Source organism: Poecilia mexicana, unplaced genomic scaffold (assembly GCF_051168715.1).
Source record: "Poecilia mexicana isolate PSO_F unplaced genomic scaffold, ASM5116871v1 scaffold_12, whole genome shotgun sequence".
Classification (NCBI taxonomy): domain Eukaryota; kingdom Metazoa; phylum Chordata; class Actinopteri; order Cyprinodontiformes; family Poeciliidae; genus Poecilia; species Poecilia mexicana.
The window spans coordinates 22505001-22530682 of NW_028263381.1; the positions used below are offsets into that span (position 1 = coordinate 22505001).

The 25682-nt window shown below is 42.0% G+C and overlaps 3 protein-coding genes and 3 long non-coding RNA genes across 8 annotated transcripts in view; 4 read left to right on the forward strand and 2 right to left on the reverse strand.

Annotated features, from left to right (window-relative positions):
• Nucleotides 1-25682, forward strand: part of LOC148156088 (NLR family CARD domain-containing protein 3-like) — a 434099-nt gene that overhangs the window by 285110 nt on the left and 123307 nt on the right. The gene's annotated exons all lie outside the window — the stretch shown is intronic.
• Nucleotides 1-25682, reverse strand: part of LOC148156098 (uncharacterized) — a 369453-nt gene that overhangs the window by 197131 nt on the left and 146640 nt on the right. The window contains exons 6-8 of the long non-coding RNA XR_015764735.1: nucleotides 11209-11310; nucleotides 9474-9797; nucleotides 9176-9229 (exon numbers count right to left, since the gene is read on the reverse strand). This is a non-coding gene — a long non-coding RNA (uncharacterized LOC148156098). The remainder of the gene's footprint in view (nucleotides 1-9175; nucleotides 9230-9473; nucleotides 9798-11208; nucleotides 11311-25682) is intronic.
• Nucleotides 1837-5375, forward strand: LOC106913093 (uncharacterized). 2 transcript variants are annotated; one of them, XR_015764743.1, is made up of 4 exons: nucleotides 1837-2137; nucleotides 4162-4282; nucleotides 4475-4567; nucleotides 4685-5375. It is a non-coding gene; the product is annotated as an uncharacterized LOC106913093 (long non-coding RNA). The 2 variants fall into 2 exon arrangements; XR_001417120.2 differs by lacking the exon at nucleotides 1837-2137 and having other exon boundaries at nucleotides 2435-4282.
• Nucleotides 6003-7402, reverse strand: LOC106912745 (nuclear factor 7, ovary-like). Its single transcript, XM_088010628.1, has one exon. It carries the CDS (start codon nucleotides 7303-7305, stop codon nucleotides 6514-6516), a length of 792 nt encoding a protein of 263 aa, XP_087866754.1. The 5' UTR covers nucleotides 7306-7402; the 3' UTR covers nucleotides 6003-6513.
• The window catches only part of LOC148156110 (NLR family CARD domain-containing protein 3-like), a 29907-nt gene continuing 22247 nt past the window's right edge, over nucleotides 18023-25682 (forward strand). Inside the window, exons 1-3 of the mRNA XM_088010598.1 lie at nucleotides 18023-18105; nucleotides 20011-20114; nucleotides 20881-20959. Of these exons, the coding sequence (XP_087866724.1) occupies nucleotides 20041-20114; nucleotides 20881-20959 (153 nt within the window). The 5' untranslated portion in view covers nucleotides 18023-18105; nucleotides 20011-20040. The remainder of the gene's footprint in view (nucleotides 18106-20010; nucleotides 20115-20880; nucleotides 20960-25682) is intronic.
• Nucleotides 24769-25394, forward strand: LOC148156111 (uncharacterized). The gene is made up of 2 exons (XR_015764746.1): nucleotides 24769-25027; nucleotides 25174-25394. It is a non-coding gene; the product is annotated as an uncharacterized LOC148156111 (long non-coding RNA).

The window sequence follows — 25682 nt, forward strand, 5'->3', positions numbered from 1 at the left end:
TCCACTTTACTGCCATTTGGTTTCCTGCTTCCTAATGCCCCCCCCCCCCCCAAAGCCCCTTCAATAGTTACTTCATTATGCAAATCAATCTAAAGGTTATCAAGCTGAACTCCAGGGGGAAAAGATCCTTTGGTCTATAAAACAAAGAACATTGTGTTTCTATGTGACCAACAGCATAAATTCATCAGTTTAACATCCACAGATCATTTCATGGCTGTTCATCATATTTTCTGTTCTCCATCCACCAAAACAACAAGACAAACAAACAAAAAGCCCAAATCAGTCAAACGTCTCAGACCAGCAGCTCCACATGGATCCTCTGGTCCAGCAGAGGCCCGGCTCACACACAGACCGGGAATTAAACCAGTGAGGTCAGCATCTTCCAGAACATGTTTAGTTTCCATTTATTCCTCAGACGTCCCAGTGACCCATAAACCAGAGACTCTTCAGAGGGCCCCACTCCTCGCTCTGAACCGACACCTTGTCAGGTTTAGTCGGTGAGGACTGAAAGTCCAGAGACGCACTTTCCCCTTTTTTCCTCTGATTTCCATTAAATCCTGTATTTCACCATGAAACGAAGCTGCAGCCTTGAATTCAGGAGCCTAATAATTCAGACACCAGCCTCTTCATGTGGTTCAATCACTCAGTTAAAGTTTCTATTGACGTTTTGTTTCTGTGGGTCAACCCAGAGTTGGGTCTGCTGAGCTCTGCTCAGTTTCTCTCTGACCTCCATACGTCTCAGCAGAGCCTCCAGACTGTGGAGAATTATCCTTTCTCAGTTCAGCTTCTCAGTGTTTGAGGCTCAATGAGTTGAATTCATGAACTCCATGAATTCAGACTAAGAAGCAGAGCTGGTCCATCATCAGGCCGTCGTTATGGGCTGGAACAACAAAAAGGCTCCTAGCAACAGGTTCTGGTTCCTGTTGTTGGCTCATTTTTAGCTTTGTGCACATGTGCACTATGGCTGCGCATGTGTAGATACGAGCATGGAAGCAGCTGGAAGAGACGGAGGAAAACATGGAATTATTTATTCCAACTAATGTCAAGAAATCTTTTTCATTAATTGTTGAAAAGCCAATAGAATAAATCTACTTGCTATTTTTAAACCAACTATAAATAAACTAGAAGTTTAATGATAGATGCAAACATAGATATATGCAAAATAGATCAGCACACAGCGACTCAGCAACCCAAAATAAATCCACAATACAGACGACACAGCAAATTAAATCATGTCAACATGTCACAGCCAAACTGAATAAATCCAAAATAGTAAAACCATGAAAAAAACTCAAAAGGCCACTTTGCTCCACAAAGCCTTCCTGTTTCCCATCAGAACCAGAACTTCTGGTCCAGTGAACATCATCTGGATCATGGAGATTATTTGCTGAGATCTTGTTTCCAGGCAGGTTTTCCTCTGATCCTTCAGAGGATCTGGGTTTCCTCCTCCACACCATTCAGCTCAACTTTCACCTGATTTGATCTTATTGCAGATTCTGAAAGCAGCAGGTTCTGAACCAGGGCTGCATTTTACCAGGGCTGGTCCAGAACCAGAATGTGGCCCTGATATGGAAACTGGATCATCTCTGATTGTCCGGTTTGACCATCGTGGCTCCAGCTGCTCTGAGAGCTGCAGATCCAGAGCGTCTCTGTCTGAGGATCAGATCCAGAGGAAACGGCGATCTGCTGCTGAGAGGATGAAGGTTGATGATGATGAGTTACAGGTGTGATGCGTTTACAGCTGGCGTCTCCTAGAGATGTGTTGGTCACCTGGCAGCAGAAGGTGGAACATCTTCATTGAAAACATTCAAATCTTGTTTTGAGAGTTTTTATTGTGGTTCTATTTCTCCTGAGAAATTCTTCTTTTTTATTTTCTCATGTTGTTTCAGCTCCAGTCTCTGACATCAGGATCCATCAGGATGGAAACAGGATCACCTGCAGCTCAGAGGGGATCTACCCTCAACCTGAACCCACCTGGTCCACTGAGCCTCCATCCAACACGGCTCTGCAGAACAGAACCAGAGTCCATCAGCCTGAGGAGAAGCTTGATGACATCAGCAGCTCTCTGACGGGTCCAGATGGTCCAGATCTGATCACTGAAATATCCTGAATGAGGTTCAGGATTTCTGAACAAAAGGTTTCATTACTCAGCAGATTACTATTAAACTTCCAGTTTGAAGCTGGTTTAGATTCATTTAGAGAGAGAAACAAGGTACCTGAACAATGATCTGTTAGAGGAGCCACTGAGATTTCACAGCTTGAATATTATTTACCAGATTATGAGGGATTAACCAATAATCTGGCTTAGAGCTCTGGCCATTTCCAGAAGGATTGAACCAGGAGTATTGTCTGGTTTTAGGGTTTCTAATTCTCCAGCAGTCTGTCAAATTTATATTAGAGATTAAGTTTACAAAACATCATTGTAAATGTGGTGCTGCCCCCTAGAGGGGAGACGATCGATTGATCCATCTGGAGTTACATTGAAATCTCCTCCTAAAATAACCTGATCAGTGGAATATTTTAATTTCCAATGTTTTATCATCACTCAGCAAAAAATATACTATTTATCGCTTTATTATTGTATCCATATACACACCAAAATGATCTTATTTCCTTAATTTCCACTGTTACAGTTACCCAGTGGCCATTTGAGTCACTGATTTGCTCCAACAAAGAACCTGGGAATCTGTAAAACATGATCATAACCAGCTGAATGCGACGGACCACGACTAAAATAAATGTTATCACCCATTGAAGTTTCCAGAATTTAGCCTCCTCACTTGATGAAGGAGCTTCTGCAGAAAAAAACAATTTGCCTTTTGCTCCTTACAATAAAGAAAAGTAGCTTTACGGTTAACAATAGTTTTAAACCCTAGTATGAAGTGAAAGTAATGACAACATGACAGAAACACAGTAGTTGTGCAAAACCTGATATGAGGACCGATGAGCAGGAATGAGGTAACATATCCAGTAGCAGCTGTGTGGTTTAGTGCGACGGCCCTTTAAACCAACACCAACATCACATACCAGACCAGAGGGTTATAATATAGAGGACACAGATATGGAAGTGCAGAAGCTCCTACTGTATCAAACTGATGCAGGAAGAACAGAAAGTTGGTCATTCTGAGGTAAAAACCCAACAGTGTTCATCGTTGTTTCTTTTAGTTCATTCATTCATTCTGCTTCCTGCCTCCCCTGCAATGGCATGGCGTCCCCCCTAGGGGCCGCGCCCCACAGTTTGGGCCCCTCTGCACTAAGCCATATTAAACTGATGGTTTCAGGTTGGAGAGGCAGCAGAAGTTCTGCTCACTACTTTTCTCTCTAGCACTCGGTGAAGGCGGACGCTTCTTCCTCTGCTCCTCTCCCTTCACATCCATCTGCTTCATCTTGTTCTGTTGTTATTTTGGAGCCTTTTTTGCACATCCTCCAGATCTACAAACTATAGATCTGGTTAACTGGTCTCTCAATCCAAGGGATCAAATTTTCTCCAGGAGACGGAGCAAATGGGAACCATCTGGTCCTGCAGGAACACATGATGGGATGGTTTCACCTGGATTTATCTGGACGCATGTTGTGATGATGAAGTTATTTTAATTTTCTAGTCCTTCATAAATAAAACAGAAACAGCAAAAGTTCACAAACTCACTGAAGGTTTTGGTGGTTTGGTTTCCAAAGTCTTGAAAACCAAAATAAACTCTTATAGCTACTAATTTATTAAGTTTCCATTTTGCTTTCAATCATCTGCTAGTAATTTATTCACATCAAGTTGTTGTAAATAATAAACACAATGTTCAAAACATTTCAGTAGAAAACACAGAAAGATGTGAAAAAGTCCCCATATGATCAGATCATCTCCAGTTTCCTGATTAAAACTTTAAAAATTAAAAATTCACCAAACCAGAAAATGATTATCCAAACATCAGACACACAAATGTTGCTTTTTAAAACCATTCCTGATGTCAGACAGTTTAAAGAATGACTTGAATTTGTTTTATAAGTCTTTATGTTTGGTGAAGTCAAAAATCTCTTTCCTGAAGTTTCACACTTTAATGTTCTGTTTCATTTATTTATTCCTATTTTATTCATTTCTATTGTAACTCCAGCTGCCTGCTAAAATCTACATGTTTGTTGTCTCTGTTGTTTTGTGTCGTTTTCTTCCAGCTGCTGTTTGGTTCTGTTGGCCTCCATGTTTGTACTGTGAACTCATAATGTGGACATTATGGACCTTGATGGACTCGACTGTATGTCTTCATAGAAATAACAAGAAGCATGAAAGCTGTTGGTTTGTATTCAATGTTGCTATGGATATTTTGTTGACTAGGAATAATTCAGCCATATGTAAAAACAAAGCAATACTTTTTATAAGAGCTTTTGCAGCATGAAGCTAAATATTTTCTCTGTAGAAACTTTATTGTAATTGAAGTTCTGTATTGTTTGTTACTGTGTTTCATTCCTGAAAGTTTTATGTTCTCAGTTTGACTCCAACTGGCTTCAGTAAAGAGTCGACAGAAGCTTCTGGTCTGGGCTCTTATTTTGGAGGGTTGATCTGAATGTCGACTCCAACAAGGTGATGGAGGCTGAGGACACGACAGAAATGCTTCAAATGACACAACAATGGCAACAAGGCTAAATAAAACACAACATTTTATTTTCCCCACATGAATTATGTCTTTTTCTCTCTCAGGTCGGCCATTTTTCCTCCTCAGAACTTAAATCCATGCAGACAATCATCCTGGTTCTGCAGATAAAGATCGGAGCGCCGCTGCTGCACTCTCCTCCGCCAGCTTCCTGGTTTCCATGGCAACGCCTCAGTTTAGTATTATCATCCAAACACTCGCCTGAGCAACAATAAGGCATCCAGACGGAAGAAGAAGTTCTGAACTTTGAGATCCGGAGCTCAGCAGGAAAAAGTTTCTCCTGTTAGAGAACCAGAGGAAACGAGCCGAGAGAAAACCGAGAGAAACATCGTTAAAACTCGCAGAGATGGAAACGCAGCTAAAAACATGGAGACACGGATCAGGAAGTCATTCAGCCAGGAGAAGGAAACCTCTGCTGCACTGTAAAACCAAAAGAATAAAGTGTTTTTACAGGAAAACAGCTGAAATGACAGATGTTAAATAATTAACTCTACTAGAAAAATATGTCAATGATTTTACAGAGACCAACATCACTGCTGAATTACATTAATGAACATTTAAACTGTTTATAACAAAGACAACATAAAGTTTTAAAGTGAACTTTATGTTTTGAAAAACAGTAATCAAAAACCAGTTTATTCAGAATTTTAATGTCAAATTGACAGATTTTTTATTGACTATTACAATATTTTTCAGTTATTTTGTAGTTTAATAAATAAAGTTGATTCCACTCACAAATTGTTGCTGTAAAATAATTTTCTCTGACAGTTTAGAGTGTTTCTCTGTTGTGATTTTACTGAGTTGTTGTGTGAACTTGACTGTCATTTTTTACAGTGTGCTAATCTAAGAGGATCGGCCAAAGCAGAAAAACCTGTTTAAACGTTTTAACCTTCATTTCCTGCCCGTCTCTTTGCTCTGAGTCACAGAGCAGGAAACTAAAAGTCAACCATAAAACCAACAACTAAAATCCTTCTTTATCTTTAAATGTTGCATTTTGGCTCTAATTTCACTGAAATACTTTCTTAAGCTGATTGTTGCCGTTTGCCAGCCGACACCATTTAACACACAGATGAAGGGATTTCAGGCCAACCTGAGTTTCTGCTTCATAATCGGCTTCTGTGGACGATGAATCTGCTGCTCTTTAATATTTACAGGTTCATGTTGACAAAATCCACCTGAGTTTTTACCTGAACTGGCCTTCATTTAATCCTTCATCCTGTTTTTCTAGCTGTAGGAGATGAAATGACTTTAAAGGTCTCAGGGCGACGTTCCTCCATCTGACCAATGAAATCAAGTCGTCAGTGAGAGGAGACATTAAAGCATCATTTACTTTAATCTGAAGCATTAATGAATAGAAACCTGGTAACTGTCTGTTTTATTGGCTTTATTTTGCTGTTTCAGATCAACAGGAGACATGAACAACAGACATTTGTTCCCATGAAGCAGCTGATCAGTTTTTTGCATGAAATTCTTCCAAAATGATAAAAAAAATCTTCTTGTTTGGAAATGTCTCTTTTACTCAACATTTATATAAATAAAAACTCTTCAACCAAAAGTAAAGACGTTACTTTGGTATAAATGTTGTGATAGTTTTCATTTTATGATCCTTTATAAGTGAAATTAAAAGAACAAACTTTCAATCATGTAGCTAGAAACTTATTTTCATCAATTTGTTGTAAATAATAAAAACACTTGAAAATATTATGATGGAAAAACACAAAAGAAAAAGTCCAGAGACGATCAGATCGTCTCCAGTTTCCTAAATAAAAATACTGAGTTTCAAAATAACAAATTCGCCAAACCAGCAAACTATCAATCATAAAACCAATAAATCATCTGATCAATAAGGATTAATTTGTTCTTCATGCTGAGATCATCAGAGCTGCTGTTTGATCACTGAGATCTTCATCGGTTGGATCTTTAATGCATCAATAGTGGAGAAGAATGGAAACATCTTCTTAGTGAAGGTGTGTGTTAAGGTGTGTGTGTGTGTGTGTGTGTGTGTGTTAGTATCCAGGTCAGAGAAGGACAGTTTTCCTCTGTCCCAGTCCAGATTCACTCTGATCCTCTGGAGATTCTTCTGGACTGAGAGACGAGTGAAAGGAGCTGATGGAGAAAATGCTGAGTATCTAACAAAAGAGAACCTAATACCCAACAATCCAGACTTTATGCTTCCCTTCCTCTCTACAGATTCTTCTAACACACCAAGTATCCAGTATTTACTGCCTCCAACATCAACATCCCAGCTGTGGTTCCCTGAGTTAAAACCCTCAGAACTCAGAACAGAACGGGACCAATCAAACCTCTCTGGATTATCAGGAAGCTGCTGTTTCTCTCCTCTAGTCAAACAAGTCAGATCTTCATACAGGATGACCTTTGACCCAGCCGTGTTTGGGTCCAGAACCAGAGGAGTGTAGGTCACCATGGTCTCCATGTTGCTCCAGATGTTGAAGGCCAGGTTGCCCAGATGTTTGGCCTGGTCTATCAGAGCTCCTGAGGGCAGCTGTGGATCCTCCAGCAGGGGGCAGCGCTGGACTCTTTCCACTGCAGCCTTGTAGTTGTGCAGGAATGAGACGTCTGCAGCTCTCAGCTCCTCCTCTGTGGCTCTGACTGTGTCTGAAAGAGCTGCTATCTCTCTGCTCAGAGCCTCCATCTTCTCCTTCATCATCCCTCTCTTCTGCTCCTCTTCCTCCCTCAGTGCAGCCAGCCTGGCCTCCTCTTCCTCTGCTAGAAACTGATGAAGCTGCTTAAACTGCTCCCTAATCTGCCTCTCTGTGTGTCGGGCCTGGACCTCCAGGTGTTCTGCTGTCTGATCAAACTCCTCCTGAACTTTCTTCCTGAGCTCCAGCTTCTCCTTTAAAGGCTCCAGAGTTTCCTGAACTTTCTTCCTGTGTTGCTGAGCAGCTTCATCGATGGCTCTGAATCTGTGCTCGGTGTGTAAATCTGAATCTCTGCAGACGAGACACACTGGCTGCTGATGGTCCAGACAGAAGAGTTTGAGTTTCTCAGAGTGCAGAGAGCAGAGACCCTCTGAAGCATTTTGGTTTCTCTGCTGTAACAAAGACTCACACAGATTCTTCAGAGCCAGATTACAGGGAGGAGCATCTGATGCTGATCTTTTCCTACCAACAGGACATGAGCGACCAGTTCTTCTTCTCCAACATTTCTGGAGAGGCAGCAGAAGTTCTGCTCACTACTTTTCTCTCTAGCACTCGGTGAAGGCTGACGCTTTTTCCTCTGCTCCTCTCCCTACCCATTCCACCCTGCTTGATCTTTCTTGCTTTTTTGGAGCCTTTTTTTGCACATCCTCCAAATCTATCAATTATACATCTGGTTAACTGCTCTCTCAATCCAAGTGATCAAATTTTCTCCAGGAGACGGAGCAAATGGGAACCCTCTTGTCCTGCAGGAACACACATGATGGGATGGTTTCACCTGGATTTATTCATGATAACAGGATTTCTGCTGTTTGCAGCTTGTGCATTTCTGGCTTAGCAACACATTTGTGACAGATTTGGCCTAGTTAAAACACACAGACAGACTACTGTATTTTGTGGGACCCAAGTTGGATGTGAGTCTTGCTGAGACTGGCAGCCCAGCTGAGGATCCAAAACTCACTAGCAGGATGGAATAGATCTTGGAGAAGCTGCTGGCTTTGGTTCAGTGGAACGGCCACATTAATCTGGATGAACTAGAAGAGATATAACGGTTAAAGACTCGAGGACAGACAGAAATGTTAAGTCTGCCAGATCTAAAGAGAATTTGTTCTTCTGAATCTGTGTGGCCTTCTGGATATCTGGACTCTCCTGGAGACCAGATGTAAACAAACGGCTCGTTCCCGTCTCCTCTCCCTTCCCAAGTCACCCTGGAATCTGATGGCTGAACTCTAGAGGACTCTCTCCTGATATTTCCACCTTCATCAGAGAGTTTTTACATTATTACTTTGTAGAAACTGTGCAGTTCTCACTGTTAACCCAGAAAAGGAATCAGAACAAACCTGGAATCCAGAGACTCTCATTTATTAGTCTTTCTGTTTTTTACTAATTGTAGAGTTCTCACAATTTAGACCAATTTTATTTATTACTTTTAAGATTATTATGCAGCAAGACTCCTATTATTGCAACCCAGAAAAGGAATCAGAACAAACTGAGAATCCAGAAAAATTCCTCCAGAACCAGAACATTTAGTTTTTATTATTACTTAGAAACCTGTAAAAGTACTAATTACTTTTACAAGTTTAGAGCAACACTTACTTATACTTACCTAGCAACCCAAAACAGAGACTAGATCAAACTGGGAGTCCAGAAAAACCACCTTAGCAACGACCTTTAACCTGAGATTCTTCCACCCTGGTGACCCTTAAGAGGAGTATTTAGTTTATTTCCTTTGGATCAACATGATTAGATTTCTCTCCTTCTGCTCTTTACCTTGGTTTATTATTTTGTCTGTATTTCCTGTTTCATTCCTATGAAGCTCTTTGCTTTGCCTTGTTGCTGAAAATGTGCTACATAAATGAAATTAGCTTTAGCTTCTCTGACCTCAGAGCTGATCTGGTCCAGAAGGTCAGAGGTCGCCAGATCTGAGCTGCTTCCCTGCAGAAAGAAGAGAAGACAGAGACAGGGAGGCGAGGGTCACCAGGACTCCTTCAGTACCAGCAGAACCCAGATCAGGGTCAGTTCTTCACAGATCAAGCAAACACTGGGTCCAACTGACCCGGCAGGAACAGGGAGAACTAATCCTGTTCCTGACTCACAGGTTCTAGATCAACTCTTCCTCCAAAGTGTTTGATCAAACTGGGACAGAACCAGAACCCTGCAGCAGAGTCCAACCACTGACCTCTGACCTGTAGATGAACCCGTTTCTTCATCAGGATGGTTTCCTCTCTGCTGCAGATGCTGCAGGTGTAAATCTTTCCATCTTCAGGTGTGGGGTGGTTCAGGGTCAGACTGAGGTCTCCATGTTGAAGCTTGTCCTCCATCTTGGTTCTGGTTCTGTAGAGCCGGTCCTGTTCTCCAGGTTGGTCCCAACCGTTCTGATACACATGGACCTTCCTGTTGTCTCCATCTGTCCACTCCACCTTAGCCTGGTGAGGCAGTCGGGTTGTGGTTCTGCAGGGCAGCAGGACCCACTTTACTCCATATTCCAGCCAAACCTGCTACTCTGAGGAAACAACAAGCAGAAAGTCGTATTTAAAGCGACGGCACTCGCTTTAAATACGACTGTTGTAGAATAAAATGCCTGTGAAAAATCCTTATTTTCCCATTTCCCTCACCTGCCACCTGAGCAGCCATGGGCTGAACTTATACAGCTGAACCCCCCGCTGCCACTAAAGGCTCTGATTTCAAGGATTTATAACTCAGTCCAATCATATGATGTCTTTTTAGCTCCAAACACCAGGAGAGCCTGGGAGCCTGAACTGGGGCTGGTTTTTGATGAACGTTGGTGGGAATCAGCCCTGACAGCCATTCAAACTTCTCCATGTGCCGCCTGAGCTCGGTTCAGTTTAAAGTGCTATTCAGACGTCATTATTCCAAAACTAGGCTGGCAGATCTTCCTAAATACGGTAGATGTTACCGATCCATGTGGAGGCTCACCCTGCAATCTGCCACACATGTTTTTCACCTGCTCAGGCCTCACAAGTTTCTACAAATTTACTTTCTCAACAACCGTTGACAGTTTAGCTCACACTGGAACTTTTTCTGGTTCATTTTCTGCTTCTACTGGAGGTTTCTCCCTGTTAGCCCTCCTGTGGTCTTAGCATAACGCTAAGGAGGATCGTTACATGGGGAAGCAGGGATTTGTCCTGCCAGACCGTCAGTTCCCAGAACCACACACATAAAAACCTTGTAAAAGCCACAGAGGGTCAGTGCGCCCCCTCCAGGCCACAGGAGGTTAGAGGGGTTTGGATATTTGCTCCAGCAAACAACAACTTTTAAAATATATTTTCATCTAAAAATGTCTTTTAATAATTTGCGTATTTGACCAAATGACTTGATTCAAACTAAAATGTAACATTTTATGACTTCTACTCAACTAGACTCAGGATTTTAATTCTGACTTGGGATTTTTATCCAGACTTTGGTGGAATATCTTGCAATACAATCCAGAGCATCTCCTGGTTTTTGTTTCTGCTTTTAATGCTGTTTTCAAATGATTTAATAAAAGAATCATATTGAAGTGAATCTCCATCAAAAACTCAGATCTTCTTTATATCTAATGAGGAATTGCTATCAGGTAAAGTTTGGAGTTTTTCAGCTTTTCTGAAGACGTGACAATTTTCTTGATGACTAGAAATGTGAGACGTTTATTTTTTGGTGAGTTTTAATGTTTGGTTGGTGAATCAAACGACCTGCAGAAGGAGTCTGAGATTGTGAATCCATGCCAGGAGAAAAATATGCAGATCTTTGCTTTTCAACAAAATACAAACATGTTATTTTGAATGTAGAGTCATAAACATGAATTTTTACAATGACACCAGACTTAATCTGACAGGATGAAAAGTTACCACCCTCTGATAACAGGACACATTTTATCCATCTGCATTTAGAGGCAGAAAAGTTTAGAGACTCACCTGACATGAAATAATGTGGAAGATGAAATAAAAGGCCTGCAGAGACGATCAGAACCAGAACCAGCAGAACCAGGAGAGCTGTGGCCCAGGATGGAAAGCTTCCTGTGGAAATCAAATGAGGTTTGACCTTCCTCTGACCTTTGACCTTCATCAGTAGATCAAATCAATCAAATGTTATTTGTCATTTCAGCAGCAAGATATTTCAAAGAGCTTCACATCATTAAACACAAAGTCATGCAACATAGAATCAGCAAAACATGACATAAAGTCATTGAATTTGTAACTGATTCTGTTCCAGCTGTGTCTCTGTGACCTTTGACCTGTGTCAGAACCACTGTGTGTCTCAGGATGTCCTGGCCCCTGTAGATGGTGCAGATGTTGCTTCCACTGTCTCTGTCAGTGGGATCCCTCAGGGTCAGACTGGCGTCTCCGGTCCTCAGCAGCTCTTTATTCATCTCTGTGCGCCGCCATAAAGGCTGTCCTGCTTATTGTCAGATCTGCTGCTGTTTGAAAACACATGAACCATCATGAGTTCTGGTTCTGGACGGGTCCAGTCCACTGAAGTGTCCTCAGGAAGGTCAGCAGACGTTCTGCAGGGCAGGATAACAGACTCTGCTCCTTCATTCATCGCCACCTCCTCCTGATCATCTGAGGAAACATCAAATGTAACCAGTGGGGAGGAAACTGACATGAAATTATTACAACATTTAATATCATTGAGTTTCTGTGTTGTGCTGGAAAATTAGAGGCAAATATCTGATGACTGTTAATGAGATGCCATGTCTTCTCTGTTTACTGCGTCCACAATCAGCAGGCAGACATTTTTAAAGAAGGATTTGTGTCAATTTCACAAGTAGAGAAAAGATTTTCATTTAAAGATATAAAACCAAGCAGCTGTTTTTACATGACATTTACTGTATATTTATTTATATCATCTTCATTGAACCAATTGTGTCTCAGTGAGATGAAAAATCAGCCTTTGAAGAGACCTAGCCGAGACAATACACAAACAATTACAGATCAAAACTACATCAAAATGCAATTCATGTCAAATGTAGATAATAAAGGAAGAAGAAAAAAGCAACACAAATGTAGAAATAGGACTAAACTACAACTTGATATTAATCAAAGCTTACAAAACAAATCATAAACTGATGAAGAGACAAGAGAGGAGAGAATTTCCTTCAAGTCTTTCTACAGTTGATTCCAATCTGAGCATCTAAATCTAATTTAGTTTGACTTTGTTTTATTAGATTTGTATGATTACATAGTCTAATAAAATGCTCGTTATAAAACCACCTGATCCAACTCTACTAATTATCCACAATTGTTGTCAAATAATTTCATGAACATCAAGTTTCTACTGCAAACAGAGCAGCTGATAGATTCCCTCTGAGTCCTTGGTCTCATTCATCCATCCATGGGTTTCACTCATTCACTCTGGGATGCTGCTGCTGCTGCTGGTCTCCATGGTTACAGAGACCAGGACCAACAACCATCATCATCAGTTTTCTCACTGCAACAGATTCATTCACAACATGTAGCTTTAGAATCTGGTGTTAATCTGACCTTTGACCTCCAGGTGAACGGCTGCCAGCTCCAGTTCTTCTCTCCCGTCGTAGATGATGCAGGTGTAGTTTCCACTGTCAGACAGGTGAGGTTTCCTCAGAGTCAGGCTGAAGGTTCTGCTGTCCAGAGGGTTCATGGAGGTCCGGCCTGTAAAGTTCTGGTTCTGGCCTTTGAGCTCATCGTTGTCTTCTCTCCTCAGGTGGACAGATTTAGGAGTGAGATCGCTGCGGTTCCACATCAGTGAGGCTCTTCAGGCAAATGATCAGAGTATCGGCAGCTCAGGAGGACAGACTCCGCCCCCTCATTAACCTCCACCACTCCAGCAGGGCATGCTGGGAAACTGAGGACACAGACAGGAAATACTACGTGTTCAGTGGGAAGAAATGACATTGCAAGGATCTGATGTGGGATTTTTAATTGATGAACAAAGATTTTGAAAAAGATTCAAGTCCTGGACTCCATTATTTGGGTAGAAGGGATCACTCTTTACTTTGGACCCTTTAAATAAACAGGGACATAAAAGTGTCATAAAAACTGATAGTTTAATCAAAGTATAGCTTATCGTACCATGGTAAAGAAATGCAGCTGTCAGAGCAGCAACTTCAGTTTGAACAAGAATATAAACACAAAGATAAAAAGTATAAAAGTGAGAATAAGGAACTACAATCATGACGACTTTAACACTTGATTCAGATTCAAACATATTGATCCCAAGGGGAAATGAAATGTAACACATATTATTCAAGGCTCTTCAAAGACTTATTGTAGGTGGTGATGGTTGTGGGCAGGAAAAGTCTCCTGTAGTGGTCTGTGTCGCAGCACATTTCAAGGAGCCTCTGACTGAAGACACTGTTTCTCTAAGGCCGTCTGATGAAGAGGATGGTCAGGGTGATCCATAATGTTCCTGATTTGATCTAAAGTTCCTCTGGACCATCATCTCCAGTAGCCCCACAGTCATCCCCAGAACAGAACAGAACCAGAACCAGAACCTCCCTTTTTCCCAGGGATCCAGACGGTCTCAAACTGGTTTTTCCGTCTTTGGCTCCGTCTTGGTCTGATCTGACAAATTGTGTCCAGGCTGGTTTGAGACTTTATGGATTTAGTCCAAACGACCACAACATAACTCGTCTTTATCTTCACCTGCAGACGCTCAGCAAACTGGATTTAATTCAAAGCAACATGATGAGAGATATTTAATAGATTAGATTTAATAGAGACTCTTTATGTTCACATGCTGACGTTTGCTGAGAAAACACCTGGAACCTGATAGCAGGAAATTATTACATTTGTCTTTTTAAAATACATATCTATGTTAAAAACATTTCAAACATAAAAATACAAAAATACCTGTTTATTTGATGACTGCCAAGATGAACAATATGTGAAGAGAAGGAGACAAGATCTAGTTTTACTAGATCTACAGCAACAAAAGGACGAGTAGCATTTGATTTACTAACTACATCAACCTTTGTCAAAAGTGCCAACATTGTGTAAAATGTGTTCAAATCCTAACTGAGCCATTAAAGACAGAGCAATGCTAGAGCATCGCTGTCTGAGCCACACAGGAACCTTTCAAAATAAAGGCCCAACAGCTTCAACCATCATCACACAGCAAAACTCCCTGAAGCAGTGGCTGGTGAAGAGGAGAAATCAGACTAATGTCATCAAGTCAGAGACATCAGTTCAGTCTCATCTCCAATGAGACGTCGTTAATCTAACTGGTTACATTTTGTCATCTTGGGACAACATGGAACATTTTGGGGAGCCTTTAATTGTCCCCAGATTATCCAGCTGTGGCTCATTTTGTCTGCCCCACTCAGGCACTGAGTAAAAAACAAGTGACTGAGTAAAGCTCACTGACAGCATGTTGGATTAAAGATTACAGAGAAATATGACTTTGGAGAATAAATGTCAGCAAATGCTCATTTACAGCCGTCAGCTTCACATGGCAACAATATGTCCATGTTGTCCAGCTTCACATGGCAACAATATGTCCATGTTGTCCAGCTTCACATGGCAACAATAAGTGACATTATATTGTTGTTCAGCATGTATAGATATTTTATAATCAGTTATTGGTCTGGGTCTGTCTCACTGGTTGTTCTGCTTTCACAGCAGAATAAATACTTAAAATGAAGGAAGTATGAGGCTCATCTTATCGACAACATTAGAAACTTCGTGATTCATCATTAAAACTTTACTATTTGTCAAGTTATGCTAAAATTTAGGGCTGCAGATGATAATAAACTCAGAGCCGTTTGGAGCTGAAAGTCTCTGGAAACGTCAGAATGTCCTTTAGTTCAGCTGATGTCATTCAGGTCAATATATGAAGGCCAGAACCCGACCAGAACCAGAACCTGAATGTCATGAACGGTGTGGTTGGTGCGGTGAGGAGAGACGCTGAGACCCAGGTATAGTGATGATGATGAAGATTTTAATGATGAAGATGCTCAAATACAGTCCAAGCACAGGCAGCACGGCAGAGAGACAGGCACACAGCCAAATACCGGTAGCAACTGATCAAACTGGACATGAAACGAGAGCACGCACAAACCAGGACTTGGCAGTTCCACTGGTGAGAACGATATAATGTCAGAGCAGAAACGAAACCCACTAGACGTTAGACACAGTTAGACAAGGACCCGACAAAGAACACAGACAACAGGTGGGTTTAAATACACACGGGGTAATCGGGAAATGAGACACACCTGGGGAGCAATCAACGGGGAGGACAGGACAGAGACTCACAGGAAACAGGGCTGAACACAGAAAAACTCAAAAATAAACACACAGAAACACGGAACCTAACAGTACCCCCCCCTCAAGGGCGGATACCAGACGCCCACAAAAACAGAAAAGTCCAATAACAAAAAACAACCCAGCAGGGTGGGCGGAGGGGCGATGGCCGGAGGGCAAGTGTCCAGAACAACAAAGAAAAAACAACCCAACAGGTGGGCGGAGGAGCGAATCCGGCGGGGGTCGCCGGCGCAGGAACCGGAGTCACGGAGGCGGGTCCGGCGGGCGTCGCCGGCGCAGGAACCAGAGACGTGGAGGCGGGTCCGGCGGTCTCTTCCGCCGGCGCAGGAAGCGGAGTCCCGGAGGCGGGTCCGGCGGTCTCTTCCGCCGGCGCAGGAACCAGAGACGTGGAGGCGGGTCCGGCGGTCTCTTCCGCCGGCGCAGGAACCAGAGACGTGGAGGCGGGTCCGGCGGTCTCTTCCGCCGGCGCAGGAACCAGAGACGTGGAGGCGGGTCCGGCGGTCTCTTCCGCCGGCGCAGGAAGCCGAGACGTGGAGGCGGATCCGGCGGGCGGCGTCTCCGGCGCAGGAAGCCGAGACGTGGAGGCGGATCCGGCGGGCGGCGTCTCCGGCGCAGGAAGCCGAGACGTGGAGGCAGATCCGCCGGGCCGGCAGGAAGGCCGGCTGGGGTCTCGGGGGGAGCCGACTCTGGAAACTCGGGGGGAGCAGACTCTGGAAACTCGGGGGGAGCAGACTCTGGAAACTCGGGGGGAGCAGACTCTGGAAACTCGGGGGGAGCAGACTCTGGAAACTCGGGGGGCTGCGCTCCGGCAGCAGACTCGGGAAGCTCGGGAGGCAGGGACGCCGCAGCTGCGGTGGACTCTGGCGAGCAGGTAAGTGCGGCAGGAGACAGGCGGACGGAGGTGGCTGGAGCGGATGCTGGAACTGGCGGAGGTCTGACAGGTGTGGTGAATACTTTTTTCTGCAGAAATTCTTCATAGAGTTCTTGAACAATGTCCAGCATGAACGGGTCGGCATGAAACATGTTGCGGAGATGACTGAAATCCTCCTCAAATTCAATGTTATAGATGTCCGGAGATTTGAGGAACGGGTAAACGGGTGGAGCTGTGGCAGTGGTTGCTGGGTCCATGATGATGCGGTCCTCACCGGTTCTGGTCGGGTCCTTCTGTCATGAACGGTGTGGTTGGTGCGGTGAGGAGAGACGCTGAGACCCAGGTATAGTGATGATGATGAAGATTTTAATGATGAAGATGCTCAAATACAGTCCAAGCACAGGCAGCACGGCAGAGAGACAGGCACACAGCCAAATACCGGTAGCAACTGATCAAACTGGACATGAAACGAGAGCACGCACAAACCAGGACTTGGCAGTTCCACTGGTGAGTACGATATAATGTCAGAGCAGAAACGAAACCCACTAGACGTTAGACAAGGACCCGACAAAGAACACAGACAACAGGTGGGTTTAAATACACACGGGGTAATCGGGAAATGAGACACACCTGGGGAGCAATCAACGGGGAGGACAGGACAGAGACTCACAGGAAACAGGGCTGAACACAGAAAAACTCAAAAATAAACACACAGAAACACGGAACCTAACACTGAACAGAATAACAAGCGACAACAATCTGAATAAACCTTTAAAAGTTGTTACCAGATGGACCAAAACTCTCCCAGTAGGACAATTTGAAGTGAGACCAGAACACAACAGAACCTCCATTTACTTTGGTCCCAGACAGAACCAAGTCAGAACTTCAGCTTATCAAGCAAACAGCAGCAGAACCACACAGCAACTGGTCTGAGACCGACCCAGTAGAACCTGCTGGACCTCCAGAACCTCTGCTGTGGTTGAGCTGAGCAGCTTCCAGACAGAAAGACCTGCAGAGACTGGAGTGAGGATGATGAGAGCAGAGAGAGGAAGGTGATCTGACTGTGCAGGAGGATCCCACAAACCACCACCATCATCATCTTCATCTTCCTCTCAGAGAGCAACCAGAACAAACTGGGAGTGAAGCTCTGCTGGTCGGCTCTGCAGATGCTGCTGAACCGGTTCTGTTGGATCCAGATCAGCTCTGGGGAAAGGTGAGGCCCTTCAGTTCCTCATAGTTTCACACCTGCTGAATCTGGTTCCTGTTCCTATAAATCTCGGCCTCCACCTGTGGATCAGACGACCTGTTGGCTTCTTTCCTTCTGTCAGTCAGATGGTCTCTGATCTCTGCATGCGAAGCGAGACGATACGACGTCTTTTCCTCCCTGACAGAGCTGCTCTACCAGAGACGTTAACAGAGGAACCAGCAGGCCTCCTGACATACAGATAATAAAATAAACTCAAAAAGGCACCAGGGGCATCAGGGATAAAGGGTCAGGGGCTTCTGAGTTTTTCATCTCAGAACGGCAGAGATGAATCTGCTAGAACCAGTTGGAGCAGAATCAGGTCTGAACTCCTCCCAGTAACTCCTCCTCCTCCTCCATCGCAGGTGAAGCTGGTTTCTTCCCAGAAGCAGCTCTCCTGAGTCTCAGTCGGTCTGAAGCCACTGGAGAGTTTCTTCTTCTGATTCTACAACAAACTGTAAGTTTGCTTTGTTTCCTACTTGAACTTTGTCTTCAGGAACTTTCCTGCTTGTTTCTCTCTGATGTTTGGAGAAAATGTTGGTTGTGTTCTGTGTTTTTCTGTGTAGTTATTTTGAGATTTTCTGTGTTAAGTCCTGTTTCCCTGTGAGTCTCTGTCTTGTCCTCCCTGTTGATTGATTCCAGTTGTGTCTAGTTTACTGATTACCCTCCCTGTGTATTTAAGTCCAACTGTTGACTTTGACTCTTGTCGGATCCTCGTCGTGTGTCGTCTGCCAGTTCCCTGTGTTCCCTGTGTTCCCTGTCCTGCTGGATTTATTATTACATTCTTCATAATCATCTTCACCTGGGTCCTCCCTGCGTTCTCCCTCACCACCTCACTAATACTACAAATCATGACAGAAGGATCCGACCGCTAAACGGTGAGGAACACTACTTATCATCATGGGCCCAGAGACTTGGAGTGAGTACACCGATGCAGACTACCGCCACCTCCTCCAGCAATGCAAGGATCGCCCGAACATGTTGGAACCGGTGCTTGAACATTGTGAAATTTACTTACGAGACAAACACACCTCCAAGCCTGCTCCAACTGTTCCAGGTCCTCCTTTGTTTCCCGCCCCATTCACAAGTGCTCCTGTGTTTACTCCAGCTCCATCCGTCCGCTCCACACATTCAGCTCCAGCCACTGCTCTGACGTTCGCCTCAGCTGCCCCTGCTTCAGTCATCGTCCCTGTTGAAACTCCAGCCACTCTGCCTCCCGCTTCCACTGCTGCCCCAGTCACTGGCCTCATTTTCCCTCAGTGCTTCCCTTGAGGCTCTTAGAGCTTCAGGTTCCCCTGTGCCCTGCCCAAGACTCTGCCTTCCTGTGCTTTTCCAGTGCCGGCTCCAGATGGGCCCCTAGAGACTCTCTGTGCTCCCTCCGAGTCCCCGCCTCTAGAGCCTGCTCCCTCCGGGTCCCCGCCTCCAGAGCCTGCAGCCGGCCCTCCGTCAATTCAATGTCTCTTTTTGTTTATTTTTGTTAACCCAGTTTATGTTTCCTTCTAGATCGGCTTGCTGCTGTTCCAGTTGTTTCAGTTTCTGCTTTGTTTTAGTTTTGCTCTGTGTGGTTTTACTTTCTTAGCTTTTACAGAGGAGGACGTTGCATCTCAGTCCTCCGAGTAATTTTAATATGTGAAATAAGATGCTTTTCCTGGGATATAAGCTGTTTTAGTGTTTAAGGGATGAGCTGAGTAGAATTATTTTTTTTTATTTGTCGTGTTCAACAGGATTATGAGTGAGTGTGTTTGTGTTTGGGATCACTTCTATATTTTTACATTTTTTTCTCCAAAATAATCTGAGTAATAACAGAATTAGTGAAATATTTCCCTGGCCCAACGTAATTGTTAGTTTTAGCCTTACCTTTCACTTTATTTTGATAAACTATCAATACACAGAAAACAAAAACAAAATCCTACTTTACAAACCCATAATCTACTAAGAGGACTGGGCTTGAGCCAAGGCAGATGCTTGCCTACCCTGTTCATGAAACCAGCAGTTAAAGGGTTTCTTCTGTCCATATACGTACATAAGTACACATACATCACTTTCATACATGGTAACACTACAAGGTTCTTTTAAAGTTCACCAAGAAAGGACACCTTTACATTAAAATATGTTATTTTGTCCTTGGGATGATACATTTGACCTTGTTATGGTTGTTTGTTCCCTGTATGATGTCCATCAGCTGACACTGAAATCAAACAGAAAAGAGTCTACAAGTGAATAAGCAGCTGAAGCAGCAACCCAAAGCTAACTGAGGCAGCTAATCCCATCCAACCCTGAAATCAAAATGAGAATAAGAACCTCATACCTGCAGCTGATGTTCAGATGAATCCTAACATTTCTGTCTGTGTTTCCTCTGCAGGTGAAGGCAGTGTGAGCTGATGTGAGCAGCATGGATCAGGATCAGGAGGTGAATAAGAGCGTTCCTCTGCTCGGAGAGCAGAAGAAAGGGAGCAGAGGTCAAAGGTGAGACCAGTGTCTCTGACTGGCTGAGCTCAGCTCTGATATCACTGCATCTTCAGCGTTTCTGTTGTACAGTGTTACAGTGCAGAAGGTCAGTCCACACAGCATCCATGCTGCAGTCCCATCCACACATGTCTGACTTGGTGTTGCTCACTCTGCTACGCTTTCGGTTTTTCTCCATTTCATGAACATCCACTGTAGAAGCTAAGCCAAAGCTTTAAGCCCCTGAGGTGGTACACCGGGGTAAAATTGACCCGCCGATCACTTAGCCGCTTAATTGAAATGAGAGCCGTTGCTCTGCCAGATCAGCATATGCTTAGCACAAACTGACGGCTACATCTATGCGCAGGCATGCATACTCACTGCATGTATGAGTCTGAGCATTCACCACTCGGCTCATCCCGTCATAGTCAAACAGCCTCACAATGGCCAGAACAGCTGCTGAGGTTTTCCAAATTTCACAATATGCCTGGTGACTTGGCTGCTCCTAAAGCAGCAATCTCGTTATCAAAAATCCAGTTTTGTACTTGTCTTAAACAACATCCTTGACCAACATGGACAGACACACAGTCTTCCACTTCCCCCAGGAGTCAATTGTGTATCCAGGCACAAATGTCCCATCGGGGCAAGAGGGCTCCACTTGTGAAAGTAAATATGTTGGACCTCACTTTGACAGACAACAACTGAGTCCCACACTGAGGGCAGCACACAACAAAAATGCTAAAAAGAAATTACTTAACATGTATCAACCTTTTTCATTTCTTTGCAGTGTTCAAATTCACACAACTGAAACTTTGACCTCTGTGGATCATCAACAGCCCTTATACAGGCTAGGAAATGAAAATGCTGTAAGTCAAATTTCATCACTTTTCATGCCAAGTGTTTGGACAGATAGGCATTGTTAAGGAAGAAATTTTTAAAATGGGTTAACTTTGGAAAAAAGTTTGGCTCTCTCTTCCTCTGGATCCCAGGTCCTCTCAGCGGGCCACGTGTAGCCACAAGGAAAACAACAACGCGTGTTGACGTCACAGAATTACAGAGTTTAATCCAATATAAGACAATGCATAAACTTAGAAGTAAGACAATGCACAAACTTACACCAGAAACTGCAGAACAACAGAGACATACATTCATTTACCTCACAGACTTGGAAAAGAAGGAAAGAAAGCAAAGACGTGCAAAGACATCTTTGGAGAGTTGCAAGAGCAAAACCTGATTTGTTACTTCTGTGTAGAAAGTTTTATCCTCTTGTATTTAATTTATTCAAATAAGGCGTATCTTTGCTCATCCAACCAGGAGCTATCTCTGACCCTCTCTCAAGCCAGAAACCCCTGCCGTGTTTACGGCCTTTCACAGATGAGTGTGAAAAGCTACAACTTCCACTGTATTGTTTTCCCACAGACAAAAGGCAGTTCAAACGATCCAAGCAAACCATCTGCTGGAACTACAGGTACCATAACGGTCAGTAGGCCAGAATACATTAGTAAATTCAAAACCACAATTAGGCCATTTGAATCAAGACATGTTAAGTTTTAAAACTAGCTTATTTTAAATTTATTTTCTCAACAGTTCCCTCTTTTAATCTCTTAATAGAGATTACACTCTAAAATATAAGTTTAAAATATACTATGCGATAGAATAAGCCTAAATTCAGAAACACCATATTATAGCTGATAAATTACGCCCCTCTTTTTGCATGCAACCTTCTACATAACATTTGTTGTTAAAATGTTGGGATATTCATTGCACATAAAATCAGACAGCAAAATCATACAAAGGATTCAAATCCTAAAATAAATGTTCAAAAGTATCTAGCCCATAGTCATATCTTACCAAAAGATGATGCATAAATGTATCAATACTTAACAGAAACTTTACCACAAATCTTACTGTAATACTTAAGATATTTTAGAAAAGTCAATCATATTCCTGATGTAAATAGGATGTTACACAAATATTTGTCCAAAATTATCCCTGCAATAAATGAGCAAGTTAGATACAATATACTGCATATAAAAGACTTACAAACTATTAATAAACCTCCAGTTGAATAGTTTTTGTACAATTTTTTTTTTCACATATCTTCATTTTATGTCTCTGTGTTCCTTGATGCTCCTTGAAGTAAGATGAGTTCGTTGGCACGTCGAAGATGAAAACTTGGTAATAGAAAAAAACAAAGATGATCCTCTCGTCTCCAGCAGCTCATTTTCCTTATAATTTTGAACTCAGGGTCGTCAGCTCAGTAACCGATGCTCACCTACTTAGGGATTATTGTGCCCAGAATTTGGTGAGTTTAACAAAGAGGTCGTTCCCTCTTTTCCAATTTGATGACATCAAAAGCAGAGTAGAATGAAAGAAATCCTGATAAACATCTAGGTGTGAAGTCGTCCTCCGGCCAGGGTTGAAGGTCCTCAGTCACACCAGGTTGTGGTTCTTTGTTATCCAATGAGGTCATCATCTGGTCACCATACTGGAACAGAGTCTGTCACCTATCTAGAGCTCCTTAATGTATTTTAATAAGTAATTCCTTCCAATTTGAATTAATGTTTTATTTGCATTGATTTATTAATTAATACTATAATTATTCCTTATTGTTTCAAGTCATATATTGGTCTTATCAAATCTTATTTTAATAGTTATTTTATTATCATAAAGTAAGAGATTTTGTGGTAGCTTTTAGTTTTATTATTTCTCTTTAAAACTTTATTTCAAATTATCATTTATTTTGTTATATTTAGTCTCTTCCAGTAATTTTCCTTTTGTATTATAAATCTGCTCCTTTAGTATGGAGAGCCATTTGCGCCAAAATTAAATAAATAAATAAATTAGTGAAATAAATAAAAAAATTGTTAAATAAATAATTTAGCTTTTTCATTAAACCAATTTTTAATTTATTTATTTTTCATATTATCAATTTCCCAATTTCTCTTTTTTATTTATCTATTTGTCATTTATCCCTTTATCCATTTACCCATTTTTCATTAATCTATTTTTTAATTTAACCATTTTTCCATTTCCTTTTTCCATTAACCCGATTTTCTATTTCCCACTTTCATTAATCAATTTCTCATATATCCCTTTTTATTTACCCATTTTCTTTTATCTATTTTTCATTTACCCATTGTTCATTAATCTCTTTATCTATTTACCCATTTTTCATTAATCTATCTTTTAATTTAACCATTTTCCATTTCCTTTTTCCATTAACCCGATTTTCTATTTCCCACTTTCATTAATCAATTTCTCATATATCCCTTTTTTTATTTACCCATTTTCTTTTATCTATTTTTCATCTACCCATTTTTCATTAATCTCTTTATCTATTTACCCATTTTTCATTAATCTATCTTTTAATTTAACCATTTTTCCATTTCCTTTTTCCATTAACCCGATTTTCTATTTCCCACTTTCATTAATCAATTTCTCATATATCCCTTTTTTTATTTACCCATTTTCTTTTATCTATTTTTCATTTACCCATTTTTCATTAATCTCTTTATCTATTTACCCATTTTTCATTAATCTATCTTTTAATTTAACCATTTTCCATTTCCTTTTTCCATTAACCCAATTTTCTATTTCCCACTTTCATTAATCAATTTCTCATATATCCCTTTTTTTATTTACCCATTTTCTTTTATCTATTTTTCATTTACCCATTTTTCATTAATCTCTTTATCTATTTACCCATTTTTCATTAATCTGTTAATTTAACCATTTTCCATTTCCTTTTTCCATTAACCTGATTTTCTATTTCCCACTTTCATTAATCAATTTCTCATATATCCCTGTTTTTATTTACCCAATTTCTTTTATCTATTTTTCATTTACCCATTTTTCATTAATCTCTTTATCTATTTACCCATTTTTCATTAATCTATCTTTTAATTTAACCATTTTTCCATTTCCTTTTTCCATTAACCCGATTTTCTATTTCCCACTTTCATTAATCAATTTCTCATATATCCCTTCTTTATGTACCCATTTTTCTTTAACCTATTTTTCATTTAACTTTTGTTTGAAAAACTTTTAATTTTCCCATTTTCCAATTTCCCTTATTCATTTAGTATTTCCTTATTTTCTTATTTATCACATTCTATTTTCCCCGCAAAACTTAGGGGGAAAAATAAATGCAAATGAGGAGTGGCACGTCATCAGGCTACAACTTCCCCAATTGGTTGGTTAGCGTCACACCTACTTTGCTTTCAAGAAAGATGGCGACCTACTAACGGGTTATCAATAAGCAGAAGCTCATCAACTTCATTAGAAAATAGTGTTATTACTCCTGACTTTATTTTTGTGTGGCCGCTCAGACAGAACGTGTTTCAGATGGCGGCTCTCATGGACTCAGAGCTTCACCGTCAGGCAGTGGCGCAAAAAGGGGGTATGCAGGGTATGCAACGCATAGGGGCGCACCACCGGAGGGGGCGCCAAAACACCGTCAGGAGAGGGCGACGCGCCGAAGATGTTTTCCCCATACACTTCAGCGCGCCTTAAGCTCGTTTCGTTTACCCCCCCCCCCCGTTGGAGCGATCGTCACTCGCACCCCCCCCCCCCGACAACAGTACTTACTTGAAAGGGGGGGGGGGGGGGGCGCCGATTTATGTTTTCGCATCCACCTGAAAAATGTGTAGTTGCGCCACTGCCGTCGGGGGTTTTTTATAGTTTGGACGAAGCGGCCGCTGAAGTTGGCTTACGATTGAAGGTTCAGGACGCCTTCGTAGCTACCAGCTGTGATTCAACTATAAGGAGCAGATTTTACTGTACATCGTAAGTGAACTGCAATATCCAGTGGCAGCTCTACGGAGCATCGAGCTGAAAGAATGACGGTGGCAAGCCTTGGAGATCTGCATCGGAGGCCATCTTTCAGACATGCACCGCTGCTGTCCGTCCAGGATCCTCCGGTTGCCCAGACGGTAAGCTAACGCTGATGTTTTCCAACTATAGTCATATTTGTAACCAAACTTGAGGCCAACAGGTGTACTTTTGATCGCCACCAGGTCAAAAGTACAGCTTGTTGGTGCAGCACATTCATTAATGTTTCCATCATGTATGTTTTCAGATGCTAAGCTGTCACAGCAGATCATCCTGCAGACCTCTGGTCTCTGTTTCCAGTGGGCTCACAGCTTCAGGGTGACCAGAGACCTTCACCTTTCTGGAGCAGGAACACCCGGCCAAATGCACTGGTGACGCATTTAATTTAAAAAATGTGGCTGTTCTTATAGCATTGATATGCAAGAACCATCTACTGTTTTTAATAATAAAAAAATATATATTATGAAATCTGTGTTCCTTCTCATCTGTGTAGTTCTAATTTAATCAAATCTCATGTTTTCACATCTCAGAGACAATAAGATGGATAGTTTGTTTGTGGCTTTAACCCATTCATTCCAAATTTTTCCCAAACATGTAAATATGAAAATCCGATGTCATTGATAGCCCTTTGAACTAATCAGGGAAATAATTTTAAAAATTGTGGAAAAGTATGTAAAAAAGTGTGTTTTATGTTCGGTCACAATTGTGACCGGTGGGATAATATGGTGTTCTAATACTAAGATGAGCTAAAAGTGC

Coding starts and splice junctions, on each gene's coding strand:
- LOC106912745 (XM_088010628.1), bottom strand. CDS start 7,305: ATGATGAAGGAGAAGATGGAGGCTCTGAGCAGAGAGATAGCAGCTCTT.